The sequence below is a fragment of the Mastomys coucha genome, unplaced genomic scaffold, assembly GCF_008632895.1.
Source record: "Mastomys coucha isolate ucsf_1 unplaced genomic scaffold, UCSF_Mcou_1 pScaffold23, whole genome shotgun sequence".
In the NCBI taxonomy this organism is placed as follows: Eukaryota; Metazoa; Chordata; class Mammalia; order Rodentia; family Muridae; genus Mastomys; species Mastomys coucha.
Genome location: NW_022196906.1, coordinates 84,171,574 through 84,192,323, shown reverse-complemented (window position 1 = coordinate 84,192,323; position 20,750 = coordinate 84,171,574). Strand labels below are relative to the sequence as shown.

The window sequence follows — 20,750 nt, the reverse complement described above, 5'->3', positions numbered from 1 at the left end:
GTCTCCTTCCTGATTGCTTGTTAGGACAAGCCTGGAGCTCCTAAGCCCTGAGGGAACTCTAAAATGGCCAGGGCATTTTATTAGCAATTTAAAAAATAATTTTAAAATTATATTTTTGGGGGCTGGAGAGTGGCTCAGTGGTTAAGAGCACTGACTGCTCTCCCAGAGGTCCTGAGTTCAATTCCCAGCAACCACATGGTGGCTCACAACCATCTGTAATGGGATCCTATACCCTCTTCTGGTGTGTCTGAAGACAGCTACAATGAACTCATATAAATAAAATAAATAAATCTTTTTAAATAATTATATTTGTGTGTGCACAGTGCATGCATGTGTGTGCAAGTGTGGGTATGCCCCTGCATGTGCTACAGTGAGCATGTGGGATTGGAGAATAAGTTAGGTGTCACTTTTCTCTTCCCACCATATGAGTCCCAGAGATGTCGTCAGCCTCAGCAGCAAGCACATTTGCTCACTGAAATATCTTGACAGCCTTGTATTAGCATTCTTAGTTACATTTTTTTTGAGATAGAGTCTCACTATACAGTTGGTTAGCCTGGAACTCACTATGTAGACCAAGCTGACCTTAAACTCATGGAGATCTACCTGCCTCCGCCTCCGCCACTGCGGTGCTGGGGTTCAAGCTGTATGACACCTTGCCTGGCCTCTGCTAACACTGCAAAGGAGTACACATTAAAATTGAAACTGGTACAGGGTTTGTTCTAGCACTTCTGTGAAAAGCTGTGGTCTGCACTCTGTAAAGCGTGTGGGACCCTCTGCTCAGCAACGCAAGAGCCAGTGCCATCTGAATTCTGAGCACAGAGCTGCTGCTTCCTTCTGGAATCACCATCTTAGACTCTCGAATTTGCCAGCCTTGCTTCCCTGGTTGGGTGTGTTGTTGTTTTGTTTGTTTTTAGCAGACTGTCTGTCTAGTTAGTAAGAAGGTACTGTGTAAGTCTGTACCCGTGGATGTTTCTCTAGGAGCCCTTGTCGTGGGTCTTAGTGTTCTGATGCTCCTAAGAATGGAAGGGAAGCGCTTAGCTTCCAGTGCGTGTAGCTTCCTGTTGCCTGAGGCTTAGTTTGGTTTGGGTTTTCTTGTTGTTGTTGTTGTTGTTGTTATTATTGTTGTTGTTGTTGTTATTGTTACTGTTAATGTTTATTTTCATTGTTCTAGGCTAGCCCTGAACTCTGATCATCCTGCCTTAACCTCCCCATGCTAGATTACATATTTGCACCACTACATTGGTTTATGGGTGCTGGGGTATAGTAGGCAAGCACTCTGGCAGCTGAGCTGCACCTTTTATTTTTTTTTTTACTTGTTTTACAATTTTTTGAGACAGAGTCTTGTGTAGCCCAAGCGAGCCTCAAACTCACCTTGTAGCTGAGGAAAACCTTGAACTCCTACATCTTCCTGCCTCTGCTCCCAGTCCATAGACTAAGGTACTCAGAAGGCACTATTAGCACTCTGTCAGTGACTGGAAGCTCTACATCAGTTTCAAGGTCACTCAGAATACGGGGAAGAAACTATAGGGCATGGCCAGCCTCTGTGCTAGTGACTTTAAGATCACTTGCCTTCGCTTCGAGGAGAAGGATTACTCCTCTCCAGCAAGGACTCAGGTGTGCTGCTGAAAGGAGGGCACAGAGGTGGCACCTGCTCTTGCAGTCCCTCTGTCATGTCTGTCCTGCCTCCTTGTAAACCAGAGGTTAGGTAGGGAGTGAGAGGAGTCATCTGCCCTCTCTGTGGTTTGGGGATTCCAGCTATGGGAGCTTAGAGTTTGTACCATACTGTTTGCTCAATCAGCAAGTGCCTGAGGTTGTCGACAGTCTCTCCTCTCAAGCGTTCCTGTCAGCCAGAATATTTGTGCAGAGAAAAGCAAGAAGTGTCAGGGGAAATGCAGTGCAGCTTGGGCCCTTGCATGGGCTGAGCTCAGCGTTGTCGTTGTCGGGGGCTACTCTAAGGACATGATGCTCGGGGCCAGCCAAGCCAATCCTAGAACGGGCTGGGAGAACCTGCTGGCTGCCCTCAAAATTTAAGACCTTATCTAAAGCCAAAAAGTGAAAACTTCTAAAGTAGAAAGTCCAGAAGACCAGGGGCTAGAGAGATGGCTTAGAAGTTAAGAACGCTTGTTGCTCTTTTAGAAATCTCAGTGTGGCTCCCAACACCCATGTTAAGTTGGCTCACAACTGCCTGTAATCCAGTTCCATGAGACCCATGGCCACTTCTGCTAAAGAGAAGGCTGTATTTCAGACCCTTTCCTTTCATCCTCAGCAGAGAGGAACTGGTTAAATGATAAATGTTGTGGTTCTTTCTGTAGCAGTGTCCTACGATTGTCTGTAGCTGTGCTGTGGTTACCGGCCGGCTTTAGCCTAACTGTGCTAAGACCAGCTTGACTGAAAGATGACCATTTTTCATAGCACTGGTTTCCATGAAAAATAAAACATATGCTTTTGTCTCCTGGTCATCCAGTCATCTCTCCCAGCCCACCGTGTGCATTTTTGCCTGAGTGTCCACCCATTCATGACCCTCCAGGCACCTGAAGTCAGTGTGGAGAGAGAGGAAGACACGTGCATGGAAAGCCAAGCGCTGACTTCGGAAGGCGATTCTGTCTGAAGGCTTGTGGGCCTGGCTCCGAGTCTTAACTCTGATATTTACTGGTCGTCGGGCTCTGAGCAGGTCACTTATCCACTACTGCAGGAGTGCACACTGTGCCATGAAAACAAAGTGTGTCCACCCTCCACATCGCAAGGATTAAAAGGGAACGCCCATTGCAGAGATCACACACACACACTCGCTCACTCACTCACTCACTCATTCACTCGCTCACTCACTCACTCACTCACCTGATAATGTGACTTTGAATGGGTGAGGATGTATGTTTCACTACATTAGATAGGAGGCTGGATTAACAAGAACATTATTTTTCTCACTCAGGGGCAGTTCGAAGCTGGAGCGCTGACTCCTCAGCCACTTCCATTGCCCCATTCTTAGGACTAGCTTTCTGATTCATGCCCGCTGTTTCTGGGTTGGCCCTTATGTCGCAAGTGGGTGCTTCCACAGAAACCTTCAGTTTCTCACTAGCAGTGACTCTCATGTGGCAGTTCCTTCTGGCCACAGCAGACACCTAGAAGGGAATATGGGGAGCTGAGTGTTTCAGCTGAGCACATGGCCATCAAAGCCTTACTCTTAAGAAGCTGGGATGAATAGCTGCTAGTAGGCTGGCACTGTCACGTGATTGCATATGCTTCTCTATTTCGTGCCTTTAGAGCAAGAGGCTGTTAGCTGTGTGGTTTTCCAGTTTTTCAGTCAGGCATTAGAAAGCGGGGTGACTTTGTCCCTTTTTGTGTTCCATCTGTTAGCCCTTCACAACCTGGCTTCTGGGATGCACCTCAAACACCATTCCCCATTGTCTGCCGGATTTGGTTGGATAAGGACCTCACTTCAGATTATTACTTGGAAAGATACAAATCAACTGCCTACATATAGAAATCTTCATTTCCACTAAGAAACAAGGGTGTGCCTGCAGGTCCTCATAGTATTTGAGAATGCACACACTGAAATGCACATCAGGGTAGATGTCCAGCCCAGTTGTTTACTTTGTTCTCCACAAGACCTTTGAAGAAAGAGCAGAGCTAGTAAGACCTGGCTGTTGGTGAGGCTTCCTGAGAGTCAGGCATGGAAGGTAGCTATCACCCTGCCCTCTCTGCTGCCCGCCGTGTGAGCTAGTCCGGGGCAGGAGACTTTATCTCAAGCTCCAGCGGTAGTGGTCTGATTGCCTGTAGATGAATGTATTTCTTAAGAAAACAGTATTGTGAAAACAGCTCGCGGTGACCACATATTTCCTCTGCAAAGGTGCATTCATTACCTCCTGTAACTGTCACACCTTCTGCAGCTCTGTATGGCCACACGGATTCAGTAGCATAGGCAGAGGTCCCTCTAGGTCCCCAACCTTCCTAATGGTGTGACCCTTTAATACACGTCCATGTGGTGACCCCAGCCCTAAAATTATTTTCTTAGGTACTCCATAACTGTAAGTTTGCTACTATTCTGAACCATAATGTAAATGTCTGATATGCAGGGTATCTGATATGCAGCCCCTGTGAAAGGGTCTATTGACCCCACCACCAAAGGGGTTTCGACCCACAGGTTGAGAACCACTGCCCTAGGCCTTTGGGCTGCATGGAGGCATGTGGGTGGAGCGCAGAGCTGGCTCTAGCATCCCAGTCACCTGTCACCCTCTGATGCCACAGTCCTGTGCAACGATCACACTTGCGTGTCTGTGTTACCCTGTTTGTGAAGTGCTATGAGATACCGTTCAGTGTTTTGCATATGTGCCACGGTAATCAGCAGTGCTGTCTCTGAGAGGCTTATATCACAGTGACGCACTGCATCTCAGCATCCTCAGAATGTTCTCAGAGCCAGGGTTCTGAGGAAGTCAGGCTGTGGGTGAGAGGACATAGCAGAGCTGTGTGAACGAGCCTCTGAAAGGAAACTGCCCAGAACTGGTCAGGGGTTGGTCCCTGGAGGCATCCTGAGTCTGTACAGGAGGCAGTTGCTGTGACTATAGATGGCAGCTGGGGCTAAGATTGCTAAGAAGCAAAGAGTAATGGGAGAGAAGAGAGGGAAGATGAGTCTGATGGACCTCTGCTAATTCAGGGAACTTACCAGGAAATGGCAGGACGTCAGGAGGAGCCGAGAGTGAGAACCCATTGAGAACTGTGGAGGCCTCAGCCACCTCTTGCATCATTTCCTCAACCCACAGGAAGCCATTCTTGCCCCGTAGCAATTTCCTACAATTAGCCATTCAGCCAGACATGTTACTCATTCCACTGAGTCTTTCTGCAGCTCAGTGTTAGCTATGCTATTAGCGAATCAGGTCTCAGGCTGTGTTCTTGGTGGGGATCATGGACAGATAGGAGAGCCTTAATTTAGGTGCATAGGCTGGTCTACCCTAGGGGTTCTCAGAACCCTGTGGCTTCTTGTCTCTCGATGGGAATTATAGCTTCATGAAGATATCCCTGTTTCTTCTGACTCCTCACTCCTTCACAATCGAGATTGAAACTCAATTTGATTTAAAAAGCTTTTTGGAGGCTGGGATTGTGGCTCTGTGGTGGAGTACTGGCCTAGCAAGCACAAGAGCCTAATCCTCTTGAAGCATATCTAATCTTCCCTACCTATTATGGTGATGGACTCTCCTTGCTCTCCAACACTGGAGTGGGGCAAATGGCCATCGCCCAGTGTTCTTTCTCTTGGGACTTTTCTGGAGCATGTGTGCACTTTGCTGTCTGCAGAAGTTTCTGGCAAAACCAAACTGAAACTGCAATAACCATAAGAATATACTCAGGGCTGGAGAGATGGTTCAGTGATTAAGAATACTTGCTGTTCTTCCAGAGGAACTGAGTTCAATTCCCAGTACCCACATGATGGTTCACAGCCATCCATAATTTCAGTTCCAAGGGATCTGACACCCTTTTCTAACCTCCATGGGTATCAGGTATGTACATAGTAAATAAACATATGTGGACAAAGTACTCAATACACAGATAGATAGATAGACAGATAGATAGACAGACAGATAGTACCCAAACACAGATAGATAGACAGACAGTACCCAAACACAGATAGATAGATAGATAGATAGATAGATAGATAGATAGATAGATAGATGATAGATAGATAGATAGACAGACAGACAGACAGACAGACAGACAGATTGATTCAGGCAAAATTGCGACTTTAAGGTCATTTCTACTCAAGACCCCAATAGAAATCATCTCTGCAGTATGATCTCCCATGGTCTTCCTGAAGACCCTTTCTGCCCCACCCCCTCCAGCCCCTCTAAAGTCTTTTCCTGGGTGGACTGTGAGTTTTTATGGTAATAGGTAGCTTACCACATCTAAGAGTGACACCCCCAAACCCCACACTTGAGTGGCCTCCCGACCTTGCTGCCAGCCCACACAGGACCGACCAACTGTAGCAATGAGTACAGTTTCCTGGCCAGACTTAGAACTGCCGTGGTCTTTGTCAAGTTGGGTCTGTAAGAGACCAGCCTTCAGGAAGTGTGTGGAATAGCTCTGCCTTTCTCTGAAGTAAAGAGTAGATCTCAGTGTGCCTGTGGGCTAGCCCAGGTACTCACAGATGGTGCATGATGGCTAGATTTTGGCTGTCAGGTTTTGAACAATGTCTTCTCTGCTTCCTAGCCATGCCAGTTACTGCCAAGGCAGGTGACTCTCATCCCAGGACCAGGGTTTTAGTGTCCTGACACAGTAGCTAGAGATTGGGCTGAATTAGCAGTGTCTGAACTCTTTTCCTTTTGCTTATGAGATTCCCTCTTCCAAATGAAATCTTAAAGGGGACCCCAGCATTTCAGCGAAGAGAGCAACCACTGTGCTTACCCTTCTCTCTCCATCCAGTGGTTCCCATGCATCTTCTGGAATAATCCATGAACACAGAGCAAGGGTCTGGCTCCAGGACTTTCTGTGTTCTGTGCTGATTGGAAGCTCATTGACCTTCCTTGAAGAATTCTCCTTTAGGGTAACAGCCCTGTGTTGTTGGTGCTATTCCTCAGCACCTAGTGCTTGAGACATGACAGTATGCCCACGAGCTGTGTGTCGATCCCTGACAGCAGCCCCTCATTCTTGTCACAATCAGGATGCTTTCACAGGATGCTCTTGGAGTCTTTCCCACTGACACGGTAGTCAGGTTGGTGAGCTGCCTGCAAAGTGAGAGCCTGTAAGAAGGCATTCCCAGCTAGGACATCTGTCTCCAAGAGTCATCACTGCCTAGGGTTCTTGGGCCCTGCTGGCTTGACTAGTCTTTTGTGGAGACAAGTCCTAAGCAGCCCTGGGGTATTCCTGATCTATTAGAAATTAATTTTCTTCTTGGCTGTCAGGGGTTAGCAGTTCTGTTCTAATTGTGTTTTCACATTAATATTGTGAATACTTTATTTAAAAGACGTGTAGATCAAGTTGATCATTATCAAATAATATGAAGTTCTGTTTACAAACATTACTTGTTCTCAGAACATCGTCAACTGGGAAAAAATACAAAATGTTTGGATTGTTAGAGTTGTTTCTTTAAACATGATGCGAAATGAGTACCAGTATTATCTTTGTGTTCAGTAGGTGGCTTTATCACTTACTGTTTTTGTTACAACATTTCTATTTCCTACCCCTATCTGCCTTTCTAATTTTGAAACAATTTAGCATGTCAGTTGAAACAAATATTATTTAAGATATAAATATTATTTAAGATATTGTTATTTTCAAGTAAATCTTCGGCATCATATTATTTCAAGCTGGAATATCCCTCAGAGTTTACTTTTTTTTTTTTTAAAGAGATTTTATGTGTATGAGTGTTTGGCTGAATGTGTGTGGTATGTTGGTAAGTGCTCCACATGACTGCAGTACTCGTGGAGGCCAGAAGAGGGCGTGATGTCTGGAACTGGAGTTCTAGATGGCTATGAGCTGCCATGTAGGTGCTGAGAACTGAACTTGGATCCTTTATAAGAGCATCCAGTGCTCTTAATCACTGAGCCAATGCTCCCGTCCCCAAAGCTTGCATTTTAAAGAAAAGCTTTGGGTGTCCGTGCTTTTGCCTGTGAGTTTGCTGAGCTCCTGTGTGGTGAGAAACCGTATCTCTTCACTGTCAGAGTTCACAGAGGCTAGGAAACATGCTTATGTCTAACTTCACTGTCACAGTTCACAGAGGCTAGGAAACATGCTTATGTCTAGTTGTTCCATCTCCTAGGAGAAACGAGGAGAGTATACAAAGCTGATCCTGCTTTACTATGTTCAAGTAGCAGTTTAATCCTGGAAATGACTCCTTATCACACGGTTGCTGATCTACAAAACTAGAGGGAAATTCTATCCTTTCTTCTCTGCCTGGAGGAACACTGTCAATTTCCAGTGGCCTTGAAGCACATCATAACCCTACTTTGAGAAGCATGGCTCTGCTTTAGATAAAGAGAGCTCACGGACACAAAAGCTATGCAAGGACCAGTTTTTTTATATAGTATACATCAAAATGTGCGATTACACATGTGGCTGACATTCTTCTGTAGTATAGCAAGTCAGTGTTTTATCTGGGATAAGTTTCCTGTGAACGTTTGAGTTAACTAATAATTATTTACCTTTCTTTCAGATATAATTTCCCAGCACCCAAATCCTTCTGCAGAAAAAGCCAGAACTGTGCTCGCTGTGGAAGCTACCCCTGGAGAGCTGGTGGGAGACCGGGCTGCTCATCAGCCGGCCCCCGGGCATCCGAATCCCATTAACTTTTACTCTCTGAAGCAGTGGGGTAATGAGCTCAAGTGAGTCTTTGGGGAGTAGCGTATGCTGTTGAAGATGGGTTCTCCCTGACAATGAGTTATAATGTGGCTTATATGTTTACATGTGACATTATAAAGCCACTTTACATTTATGAAGAAGGGTCTTTGTGCTTTGCAGCACACTTTGACACAGGTCATTTTTTTTAAAGCCTGTGCTGTTCCTGGCACCACGTCAAGTATCATCAGGTGGTTTCCCCTGATTGCCTGACTGTTCGGGAGCTCAGGTGGCTTCCAGATGCAGGGCTGGGCTTGTCCTTCCAGCTTCACCCTCTTCCTAAATCTCAGGGCTGGTCCATAGGCTCTGCTGTGGGGTTTTCTTCTTTGACTGTGTGGACCAGTGAGAATAGAAGTAGGTTTTTGTCTGTTTTATGTGTTTTTAAGAAAGGCCTTGTTGAGATATAATTCACCCATTTACAAGAGGGTATTTGGTGGTTTTTTCATATATCCAGAGTTATACAATCAATTTTAGAACATTTTGTTGTGTTTGTTTGTTTGTTTGTTTTTGTTTCTTAGCTGTATTCTTGCTAAATGGCCAAGGCTAGTCTTGAACTTGTAATTCTCCTCCTTTTTTCAGCTTCCTGAGTCTGGGATTATAGACATGTGTGGGCCTGACTAAATTTTAGGACATTTGCATCATTCCCAACAGAGAGCTTTTATATGAGCCTTTCCTGCTCTCCTGCCTTCTTCCCTCTCTCCCCACCTCAGTCCTAGGCAAGTCTGCTTTCCATCTGTGTGGATTGGTTTATTCTGAATCTTTCATGAGGGATTGCACAATATATTATGTGGCTTTCTTCACTTGGCATGTTTTCAAGATTTATCAGGGTAGTGGTATGCATATAAGTATTTCCTTTTATGGCTAGGTGTATACTATCCTAGTTCCGTTTCCTGCCGCACTCTGATAGAAGCAACTTCATTTATTCGGCTTACAGTTCCAGGTTATACTCCATATTGTAGGGAAGTCAGGGCGTCAAGAACGTGAAATAGCTAGGCAAATCCTCAGACAAGAGCAAACAGAAGGAATGCATGTGTGTTGTACGGCTCACTTTCTCCTCTCATATATAGCCTAAGACCCACACAGCTCTTCCAATATCAATTAATGTAATCAAGACAGTCCCCCACAGATTTGTCCAAGTCCAACGTAATCTTGACACTCCCTCATTAGGGCTCTCTTCCCAGATTGTCACTCTCTTCTAGATTGACAGCTGAAACTTTGACATGAATAGGCCATGTTTTGGTTTTCTTGCTTAGTATTGTTCATTAGTTGATGAACATGAGTTGATTTCATTTCTCATTTTTTTAAATGTGTATATATGTCTGGGTGCTTGTGTGAGTTTAATGTGTATTACATGTTAGAACCCTTGGAGGCCAGAAAGGGCATCCAATTCCCTGGAACTAGAGTTACTGATGGTTGCAAACTGACCTGTGGGGGGTGGGAGCCAGACCCAGGTCCTCTTCAAGAGTATATAAACTCTCTCTTAACTACTTAGCCATCTCTCCAGTCCCTCCACTTGTCCACTGTAGCAAGTTTTTGTATGGACACACAGTTTTGTTTCTGTTAGCTGAGTACCTACAGCCAGACCCATAGTGAGTGTGTCTAACCCTTTGAGAAACTGCCAGGCTGGCCTAGTTATTCTGTCTAACATATTATGTCAGTGTCGTATGAGGGTTCTCTTTATGTATATGTAGCATGTGCCCACATGCGTGTACATCTCTGCACCCATATGTGAACATCAGAGCCCCTGCTATATCCTTTGCCTTATTCTATTGAGATAGTTGGACCCAGAGCTGGCATGGGATCCAACAAGTCCTCATGGTCCTCCTGGATTCTCACACATGCACACACATGTAAGTCCTAGTGATCCTCCTGGATTTACACAAATGCACACAATCCTCATGAACTTCCTGTATGTACACACAGGGTGTTTGATTACAGGGGTGTGCAGGGCCACACCTGCCTTTTTTTTTTTTTAATGTGAGTTCTCAAGTGCTCATGCTTGCCTAGCAAGCATTCTTACCTACTGAGCCATCTCCCCAGCCCCAGTTGTCACCTTTTTTAATCTTAGCCATCCTACTAGTGTGAATTGGCTGGCATCTCATTGTGGGATTGGTTTGAATTTCCTTGATGAGTACCAACATTGAGCATGTTTTCCCACGTGGTCATTTGCGCATCATCTTTGGCGCAGCATTATGTTGCTGCACCAAAGGACACCTGAAAGCTTTCTACTCTACTGTAGGACCCACAACATGACCAGTGCGCTGCCAGGCAGCCATGCTCCTGCAGTCCCCCTGTATGTTTAGAGTGTTGTAGAAGCCACCATCTAATGATACACTGGTTTAGCAAGTGTCTTTCCCATACTTCTTTTTATATAAGCCTTTGTGTTTGATTGCATATAATAAAGTCACTTTTGCATGTATTTTCAGTTCTGCAGACATAAATTTGTATTGGAACTGAGTAGAATGTGACAGGGATCTCCAGACCTCAGACGACCAGCACTTGTGAAAGAGATTACTATGAGGCCTGTCCACTCTGCCTCTGGCCTGGCAGCAGTCCTGCCCTGACCCATTCTGTCCATGTTCTGCCCCTCTTGCCACCGACCACATGCTCACACTGGATCAAAGAGCCATGGGTAGTAGTTGTTGCAAGCCTCTTCCTTTGACACTTGAGTGTAAGCAGTGTGACTCTAGTCTGACCCTCTAGTAGCTGTTTTCCAAAATTCTCAGTGTGTGAGCCTCTGCATTCTGGCTGTTTGCTTGCTTCCTCTTCATCTGCAAGCCTGTGCTCACCACTTATCAGCAGAGGCCCTCTTTCGTCTATCTCATGGAGTCCCGCTTGCCTTGTGAACATCTGACTGATCTGCTAGGAGGCCCACTCAGTATTGCCCAATGCCCAGGGGAAGAGGGTGGGAGGCAAGGGGAGGCTGCCTCCCCCAGACCCAGCACCATATCGTGCTTCTTAGTAAAGAAAGTGTTCTGTGCTCCTAAAAAATCAGAAAACCACAGAGACTCTTGCTTCATTTTTCATGTTAAAAAGCTGAGGCTTAGAAATTTAGAGCAACTTGCTCAAGGCTGTGTTACAGAAGTGTGTGACCAAACTTAAAGACAACCCAGGTCCCTCCAATGGGGACTTGGTATCCTTTTATTCTTCAGCATAAGAATATCCAGAGCTGGCAATGATCCTACAGTGGCCAGCCTGGAGTAAACAAGAATGCACATAGAGGGCTGTTAGCTAGCCAGGGATTTAGTCTTGTGCAGCCCCTCTGCCCTCAGAGGAGACTGTGGAATGAGGTGGGATCAGGCCTACAGAATTGCGCACTTCCCATTTCCCAGAGCTCAGAGTGTCTCCACCTGGAAAAGAGAACACATGTCACCTTTGTTCGTGACAACTCTCCAAGCAAGTTTGGAGGTACTGCCAGTAGGAGCAAGCCAGTTGTGCTGTTGGGTGTTAGAGTCAGACTTCCCTAGAGGATGCTCAGCTGTGCCACTTCATAGGCAGATAGCTCAAGCAAGTCACACACCAGTCTGTGCCTCCAGATCTCATTTGTAAGTAACCATGCATACCTCATACGATGGACTAGATGAGGAAAAGTTAATAGGAACAAACAGTGTGGAGCAACATGGGACTCCATTTTTAGGAAAGAGAATGTCACCATTGTTGGTCTTGTGACAAGCAACTCCTTGTGGAGTTCCACAGGACTGCTCTCTGCAGGAAGCAGAATGCTCAGACAGATCTCAGGTGGTTATATTGTTTCTTTTTTTCTTTTTACTTGTGGGCATGTGCTAGGAAGGTTAAAACAACATGATCTGAGTGAGTGGGGAACCTTTTTTTAATGGTTCCAGGGATTGCAGCATGCTAAGCAAGCTTGTGCCTTCTAAGCTACAACCCTAACATAGAGAAAACTTGATAACCTTAAAAATAGTAAAGCCATTTTTCCCATAAAGGACAGGCTCAAGTATTTTTGTATTAGATTCAAACGAGTACTAAATTGATTGAGGTCAAGGTTGGGGATAACCATGTGTTTGTGTGTACATTTATTGAATTCACCAGTTCAGTTGGGGCCCTCTATGAGACTCCCCTGATGAACTGAGTTTAAATTTCACACTGTTGTACAAGACTCAAGGGCCCGGCTCCTACAGCTGAGCTAGAAATTTGCAAGAGTCTAATAACTGATGGCTGTTTTAGTGACTGAGTTCAGTTGTCATGATAGAGTACGATGACCAGGGCAACTTAGAAAAGAAAATGTTTGATTTGGGGCTCACTGTTGGAAAAGGTTTTGAGTCCGCATGGCACTGGTACAGTAGCTGAAAATTCACATCCTTATTCACACGTAGGAAGCAGAAAGAGATAACTGGAAATGACCTGAGCTTTTGAAACTTCAAAGCCCAGTGACCCATGTCTTCCAACAAAGCAACACCTCCTAAACCCTCCCAAAGAGTTCCACCAACTGGGTAACAAGTACTCAGATATGCGGGGGACATTCTCCTTCACACAGCCACAGGAGCCCATTGTAATTGCTCTTGTACGATACGATTGAATCATTTAGTACTTACTTAAGATATAGGAGATTTATTTTCCATTAAAAAATTAGTTAGATGCGTAGGGAGAAAACTGATAGGAGGTAATGCAACTAAAATACTGTTGAGAGAAAGTAGGTGACATGGTTATGAGGAGTCAGAAAAAAACGTAAAAGCCTGTAAGATTCTAGTCTTACATTGTAAGTGTATGTCCTTATCCCATTAAGAGCAGCAGCAGCAAAACAGGATTAGAAAAGTCAGGTGACATCATACAAGGGTGGTTTATCCCAGTAAGGCAGACTCTAGCCAGTGGCTGTGGCAGGCAGGCCCCCTCACTCCTGCTTTTAGGTACCTCTGTTGGAGGTGTAGTTACTTTTACTTAAGTTTCCTGCTTTAATGACTTTGTCATTTAACTTACCTACCATCCAGATCACACTAGGTAAAGAGCTAGACCTCTCGTGAAATTCCAGATGGCATATATGAGTTACCACCGCCTCATAGAGTCCGGCTGATCGTTAGTGCTCAGCTAGTGGTCCCTAGAGGATGAAGTGATACAGGCATTGAGGCTCTGTCTGCCGGGCCTTCTGGTTCTGCTGCCTGCTGTTTCCTGGCCCTTCATTTATGCTCTTTCTCATGACCCCCCAAGCCCGATAACAACGTCACATGTATGCGTGACTGAGATTCCCAGGAATCCACTGGTTTTGGCATCTAGGGCTATGCCTGGTGGTGACTCATCTCTTTCAGAGCCCAATTTCAAAGAGAAGGCCACCACAGCCCAAACCAGTGCCCAGATATCTGGAGCATTTGGGGAAGTAATTCTCGTCTGTGGCTGAGCTGTACTTGTTTATATTTTCCTTGTTTTAAGATGTAGCTCAGCCTTTCCAAAACATATGAGGCTTGTAGTCACGTTGCTGTCTCGTGGATGTTTTCAGAACTGGGCCTTCTGGAGGGGATACATGGGGAAGAGGGTGGAAGATGTTGGCCAGGCTCTCCGTGCATGCGTGTGTGCGTGTTACTGTCGATGTCTTTCCTAACAGCTTCCGGGAGCACAGGTTGTTTGTACCTACCACTTCTTGCCAGCACTTCAGCACTTCTTTCCATCATGGCTGGAACCATGCACTTCCAGGAACCTGTTCATTATCAGGACTACTTGGCTTTAGAGAAACAATGGCTGTGGCTTATAGACTGGAAGACCTTAGCCATGTCTAGGATGACATCTGTCTCGGTATGGCAAAAACAGGCCCCAGACAGTGTCCATCTGTGACTTATCCAAGGCCACCAACCAGCTAACCCAGGTCTCGTATCCTATTTCGAATTGGGAGTTATGAGAGGGGGAGCAGCTGGTCTCTTCTGCTGGTACTGCTGGATCTACTTGTTGCAGGAGCCAAGTTCTCGGTATCCTGGATCAACTCATTCTGCTCTTTTAGTCTTTTCGATAACCTTTCTGATGACGAGAAAGATGGCCTTTCTCATTGCCTCAGATAACCCAGGATGACCTCCCCAACTCAGGACCTTCATGTAATAATCATGACAGCAGAAGCCTGCTCATGCTGAGGGGCTCAGCCAAAAAAAAAATGAAGCCTTTTTAAGTCCATACTCAAGAGATAGCTACTAGAAGTGAATTTGTATATGTAAGCACCCTGGAATTCTCTCTGCCTGTTAAGAGACCCAGCAGGATACACTGTCTCAGTGCCTTCGTGTTCGCCTGACCTGGATGTGCTTTCTCTGTGTCCACCAAGTCATGAGGCCCACGTTCACCAGAGCTGTGCTCCCAGCTGTGGTGTGAGGCTCGGCAGCAACGGGGTGTGGATGACAGCTTCATGATCCCTAGAGCTGTGGCACTGTATGGTCTGGAACGCCCTAACTCAGTAACTCTGTTGGGGCTGGTCCAGAGTTCATTTGTATGGCCGTGCCCTATCTATTCCCTAGCTGTGGGCATCTGCTCAGCAATTCAGAGGGGGTCGTGCTTAGTCATCTTCATGGAGGAAAAGTGTCGGTGAGAGGCTACATTCTGTTTTGTTTCTCTGACCATGGTCTGGGGGAAGGGAGCTGAGTGATGCCTCTGGGCTAGCCTGCTCCCCTATTGCCCCCCCCCCAGCCTTCTGTAAGTCCAGACTCACCTTAGCCCAGCCTCTCACCACTGAAGAATTGGGGTGCTGGCCACTGTGTGGCTGTGTGGGCAGCTTGTGAAGTTAAAGGCCCTGGGGAGATTTGATGGGACATCTCCAAACACTTCTCTCAACTCCCAATGTCCACTTGCTCATCGAGATTACAGTGAGTATTTGAGTATAAAACTACTGTGTTATTTGAATTCATTTAAATTACATTTATTTATTTTGGAAAGTGTGACCCATGCAGCACAGTGTGTTGCACAATCAAGAATTGGGTTCTGCCAAGAACACATTCACCCAGGGCTTGATTAAATAATACTTGAGCTGAAAGAGTTCACTTTGAAGCCAGTCTCACTTCTCCATTCCCCAAGCCTTGGCAGTTGTCACAGCACCCTAGGCTGTCCCCTCGGCTGTCCTTCAGCTGCAGGGGCTTGCAACAGCCTGGAAACAAGCCCTGTGGGGAAAGCAGATCACATGGAAGTTAGTTACTGAAACTGCCTTTCTTCCTGCCTGGGCTGAGTTTGGGTCTTCTCTGGTTTCTCCTTTTTTTTGTTGACTCTTAAGAACAGGAGTGGCAGGCAGAGCTCACTCCCCCTGAGCACACTCCTCATTGGCACTGTGTTCCACATACCATTCTGGAGGGAAAGAACAAGAGCACATGTTGATGCCATGCCAGATGGCAAGGAGATTGTAACTCCTGACACATGTCGTAGGAGAGCAGGACACAAGGAGCTCCAGGCCTGGGAAATGTCCCTAGAGCTGTGGGCAGGCTCACAGGTGCAGGCGATGTGCAGGGTAGATGAAGCATTTGTGAGACTTCCTTTTCTTCCAGAGCAACTATTTTGAAATCATATTCTCTGCAGTTTTGAAATGTTGTGAAACCAGGATTGACTGTGACACTAGCGCGCTCTCTTAGGTTCCCGTGGAGGTTGACATGGCCACTCTGCACAGAGCCAGGCACCAGAAGACACTAGGCTGTGAGTAACATGGAACGGGCTTACTCTGTTTACTGCCTGTGGCCTCAGTACTCAGTAAGAACACAGCTGCCAGGTCTTAGACAAGTGTAATCACCGGGTCTAGGGACTCAATGTTAAAGCCTCATGCATGCAAAGTGATACCTTCATGTGTTCTGCCAGTAGGATGAGAACCTATATGTGCTATATAATTTCTTTTTGTTCATCTAAAACTTTAAATTACCTTAGTAAAATTCAAGTACAAGGGAGTAAACCATGCTTTTAAAAACACAAATATTGGGGCTGGTGAGATGGCTCAGCAGGGAAGAGCACCGACTGCTCTTCGGAAGGTCATGAGTTCAAATCCCAGCAACCACATGGTGGCTCACAACCACCCATAATGAGATCTGACGCCCTCATCTGGTGAGTCTGAAGACAGCTACAGTGTACTTACATATAATAAATAAATAAATCTTTAAAAAAAAAAAAAACACACAAATATTGGGAGGTAGAGGCAGGCAGATCTCCTGAGTTTGAGGCCAGCCTGGCCTACAGAGGGAGTTCCAGGATAACCAAAGCTACATAAAACACAAATATTAAGGAGCTTGATGATTCAGTGAATAAAGTGCTTGCTGCTTAAGCATGAGGACCTGATTTTGGATCCCCAGTACATATGTAAAAGCCAGCCACTGGGATCCACATCTGTAACCCTAGTCCTGGAGGGGCTCCTAAAAGCTTTCTGGCCAGCCAATCTAGCTAACACAGTGAGTGCCTGATTCAGCAAAACCTTTTGTCAAAAATAGAGTGGAGAAGGCTGGTGAGATGACTGCCGAGCAGATAGATGTGTCCACCACCAAGCCTGATTACCCGAGACCTGGAAAACTCTCCTCTGGCCTCCTCCACACATACACCATGGTGCGCATCCCTCCTCCCTCCTCTTCCAGTAAATAAGCAAAATGCTTATTTTATGAGTATGACTATTTTATATGTATGTGTGCCTGTGTACTGCATGTTTGCCTGGTGCTACAGATACCAGAAGAGGGCATCATAACTCCTGGAACTGGAGTTACAGGCAGTTGGGAGCAGCCAGTGGATGTTGAGAATTACACCCAGGTCCTCTGCAAGAGCAGCTGGTGCTCGTACTCACTGAACCATCTCTCTAGCCCTCCCCCCCTCAAAAAAAAGGAAAATTAAATTAAATAAAAGAAAATAATTAGAGAGCAATGGGGAAAGATACTTGATCTTGACATCTGTTCTTCATAGATACATACACAGGAAACCACAATTGTTCATATGTGTGCACACACTCACACATAGCAACACACAGCAGAAATAAAGTACTGAGGTATAGCTGCTTCATACAACAGTGCCATCTGACTCATTCAAACTAGAGACCCTCTAGTTTCCCTTCTCATCTTCAGTCTGCCTCGGGAAACACCAGCGATGCCCGGGTTTCCCTCCTGGTTTAGTAGCCATATTGAGATGTGACTTGCCTATTAGACTTACTTATTTTAGGTGTACAGGCTGAGGGATGTTAGAAAATTACACCCCATAGAAACACCTCTATAATCAGAATGTGTTGCTGTGTGTCAGGGCACAGGCATGTAACCCTAGCATTTGGGAGGCAGAGGCACGCAGATCTCAGTATGCTTGAAGCCAGCTTGGTCTATCTATGCAGTTCTGGGTCCTATTTCAGATGGTGGGACTGGAGGGAGAGAGAATGCATGCATGTTCTCTCGTGAGCCCTTCCTTAACCTCTGGCCTTGGCCACCTCCAGGCTGCTTTCTTGAACTGTAGCTGTGCTTTTGTAAGAATTTAAAATGGCGCTCTCTCTCTTTCTCTCTCTCTCTCTCTCTCTCTCTCTCTCTCTCTCTCTCTCTCTCTCTCTCTCTCTCTCTCTCTCTCTCTCTCTCTCTCTCCCTTTCTCTGCCTCTCCTACCCTCTCAACTCCCCTCCTTATGCCCTAAATAAACTCTATTCTATACTAAAAAAAAAAAAAAAAAAAGAATTTAAAATGAATGAGCTCTTGTGGCCTACAGCCTATTGTATTTATCACTTACTTGACATAACTCTTCAAAGTGACTGTTCCTTTTCACGTTCCCACCAACACTACTGGCCAGTTCCAGTTGTTCTACATCCTCCCAAACACTAAGGATTAACTATTGTTTTTAACTTTAGCTGTTGGAGGTGAGGTGCATCTTTTAACTAATATATGATAACTAGTGATGCTTTTTAAAATATATTTATATATCCTTTTATGTATGTGTTTTGCCTACATGTGTATCAGTGTACTACATGCACGCCTAGTGCCTATAGAAGTGCCTAGTGCTTCTAGAGGCCAGAAGTGATTGGATGCCCTGGAACTAAGAGTTATAAATGATGATGAGCTGCCATGTGAGTGCTGGGAACCAAACTGGGGTCTTCTGCTAGAACAGCAGGTGATGTTATTCGCTGACCCACCTCTTCAACCTTGATGTTATCTTACTAACCATTCCAGGACAGCTGCCCCTCAGCTTATGATGGGTTACATGGTAGGATTATGCCCTAGTAAGCCCAAACATAAGTTGAAAATACTGAAAGGCAAACATGCATTTTATATACCTAACCCTGCAAACATGGCTTAGCTTCATCTACTCTGTACCTGAGGACCTGTTGTTCAGTTCACACTTGCTATAGCATGGCTCACTGGAAGTTACTCACGGCTCCACATCTCTCTGCATATCACTAGCCCAGGAAAAATCGAGCTTCAAAGTATGGTTTGCAGTAAATGTCTATTGCTTTGGAACCATCATAAAGTTTTTTAAAAGAAAATCTTAAGTCCAACTTTACAAGTTAAGAAACTGCGTGTATTTTTATTATTTCTTTCTTTTATTAAAATTTACTTTTCTCATCTCTTGATCATTTTTAAATCAAGTTGTTTATTCATCTTATTGAGCTTTAAGCATTCTTAAATATTCTGGATGTGAGCCTTTTGTCAGGTATATGTTTTGCAAATATTTTCCAAAGGAGAAAAGTTTTCATAAACTCAATTTTTCTCATTTTGTCTTACAGATTGTGCTTTCAAGTTCTCTTTAGACAGTCTGTCTAATGTGGGGCTTAGTGAGAAGATGGCTTAGTGAGGAAATGAACTTGACTTGAGTTTGGACCCCAGGGACCCGTGTGAGAAGCTAGCTATGTGTCTGTAATCCCAGCACTGGGGAGCTGGACAGAGGCTGATCTTTGCAGTTCATTGCCTAGCCTAGCAAAGTAGGTGAGCCTTGGCTTTCAAGAGAAACCCTGTCTCAAAAAATGAGCTAAGAAGTATGTGATTGAGGCAGACACCTAAAGTTAGCCTTTGGCCTACACGTGTGTTCACATACATAATACATATTATATGCACATACATACAAAAAGGGAAGAAAGTCTAACTTAATCTAAAAAGCAGTTTCTCCTTTGTTTTCTTTTAGAAGTTTTGTGTTTTGGTGGGGTGTGCTTCGTTTTTATTTTGTAATAGGATTTCACTGTATAGCCCAGGCTGGCCCAGAACTTAGGATCCTTCTGCCCTAGCATCCTAAGTGCTGGGATCACAGGGGTATGCTACAACAACCTGCCTCTATAGTATATTTTGAATTAGTTTGTATGTGTGGTATGAGGTAAGAGTAAATTTATTTTTCCTATATATAACCAGTTCTTACAATCACATTTCCCCACTTGAATCTCTTCACATTCTTGCTGACGATCAGGTGACCATCAGTGCAAGGAGTGTTTAACATGGATAATGCAGTCTGTGTTCTGGTGTCTCTTAGGAAATGCTGGCATCTTGAGAAAGGCAGTTCTCATAAGAATATATTTACTGGTGAAAGTATAAAGCCCCCAGCTTCAGGATAGCTAATGGAACTGAACAGAAGTCCACTGAGATGCATAGACTTTGGTCTGGTTAATCATCATGTATGATTTTTTTTTTTTAGATAAGGTTTTTTGGGGGTTTTGTTTTTTAAGAAATTCTTCAACTTAACTTTGCATTGCTACTTTCTGAGATCTAATATCAGTGTATACTCATACTGGCAATGTATGTTTTCTCATTTTCTATATTCTCACCAGCACTTGGTATTATCAGATCTCCATTTTTATCAGTCCTATATACAGCTGTGTTTTGCTTTGCCCTTTCTTGTTTTTAAATAGAAATTCAATGTCATCATTCCGTCCTGGGAGAGGGCACAGTGAGAGTCGCAGGACCGTGTTTTACACCAATGAAGAGTGGGAACTTGTAGACCCGCCTCCTAAGGACCTGGAGGAGTCCCTGGTGCAGGAAGACAAGAAGAAACCAATGCCTGAGGGGAGTAAAGGTGTGTGTGCACCTGTGCCCTCTTGCTCTCTGTGCTGCATTGAGGGACATAGGGACATAGGAGACACTTGACTGGCCAAGTCCCTAGAAGCATGAAGCAGTAGGGCCCATGGAGGTCGAAGCAGAAGGATTGCATGTTTCAGAGGAGCCTGGGCTGTGTATCAAGACTGTCTCAGAAACACACACACACATACACACACCATCTTTATTTACAGAAATTTGAGATGTACTCAAAAAGAGAGAACATAGTATCGTAGATTCTGGAGAACTGGTTAGATTAATCATATTCCTATCACTGTAAGAAGTACCAGAAGGAAGCTATCTTATGTAGAGAAAAGATTTATTTTGGTTCACAATTGGAGAAATTTTAGTCTATGACCAACTGAAGCCATCGCTTTGTGCCTGTAGAGCTGCATCATTGTGGGAATGTGTGGCCAGAAAGCAAGAGAGAAGGCAGCCCAGGTATCGCTATCTAGAAGGCTTCACATTAAGCCCCTGGTTTTCATCAGTACCATCAAGTTAGCAC

General features: G+C 45.0%; 1 protein-coding gene across 1 annotated transcript in view; it reads left to right on the top strand.

Annotated features, from left to right (window-relative positions):
* The window catches only part of Tbc1d2b (TBC1 domain family member 2B), a 69,552-nt gene that overhangs the window by 21,881 nt on the left and 26,921 nt on the right, over positions 1–20,750 (top strand). The window contains exons 3-4 of the mRNA XM_031345654.1: positions 8,138–8,306; positions 20,062–20,225. Of these exons, the coding sequence (XP_031201514.1) occupies positions 8,138–8,306; positions 20,062–20,225 (333 nt within the window). The remainder of the gene's footprint in view (positions 1–8,137; positions 8,307–20,061; positions 20,226–20,750) is intronic.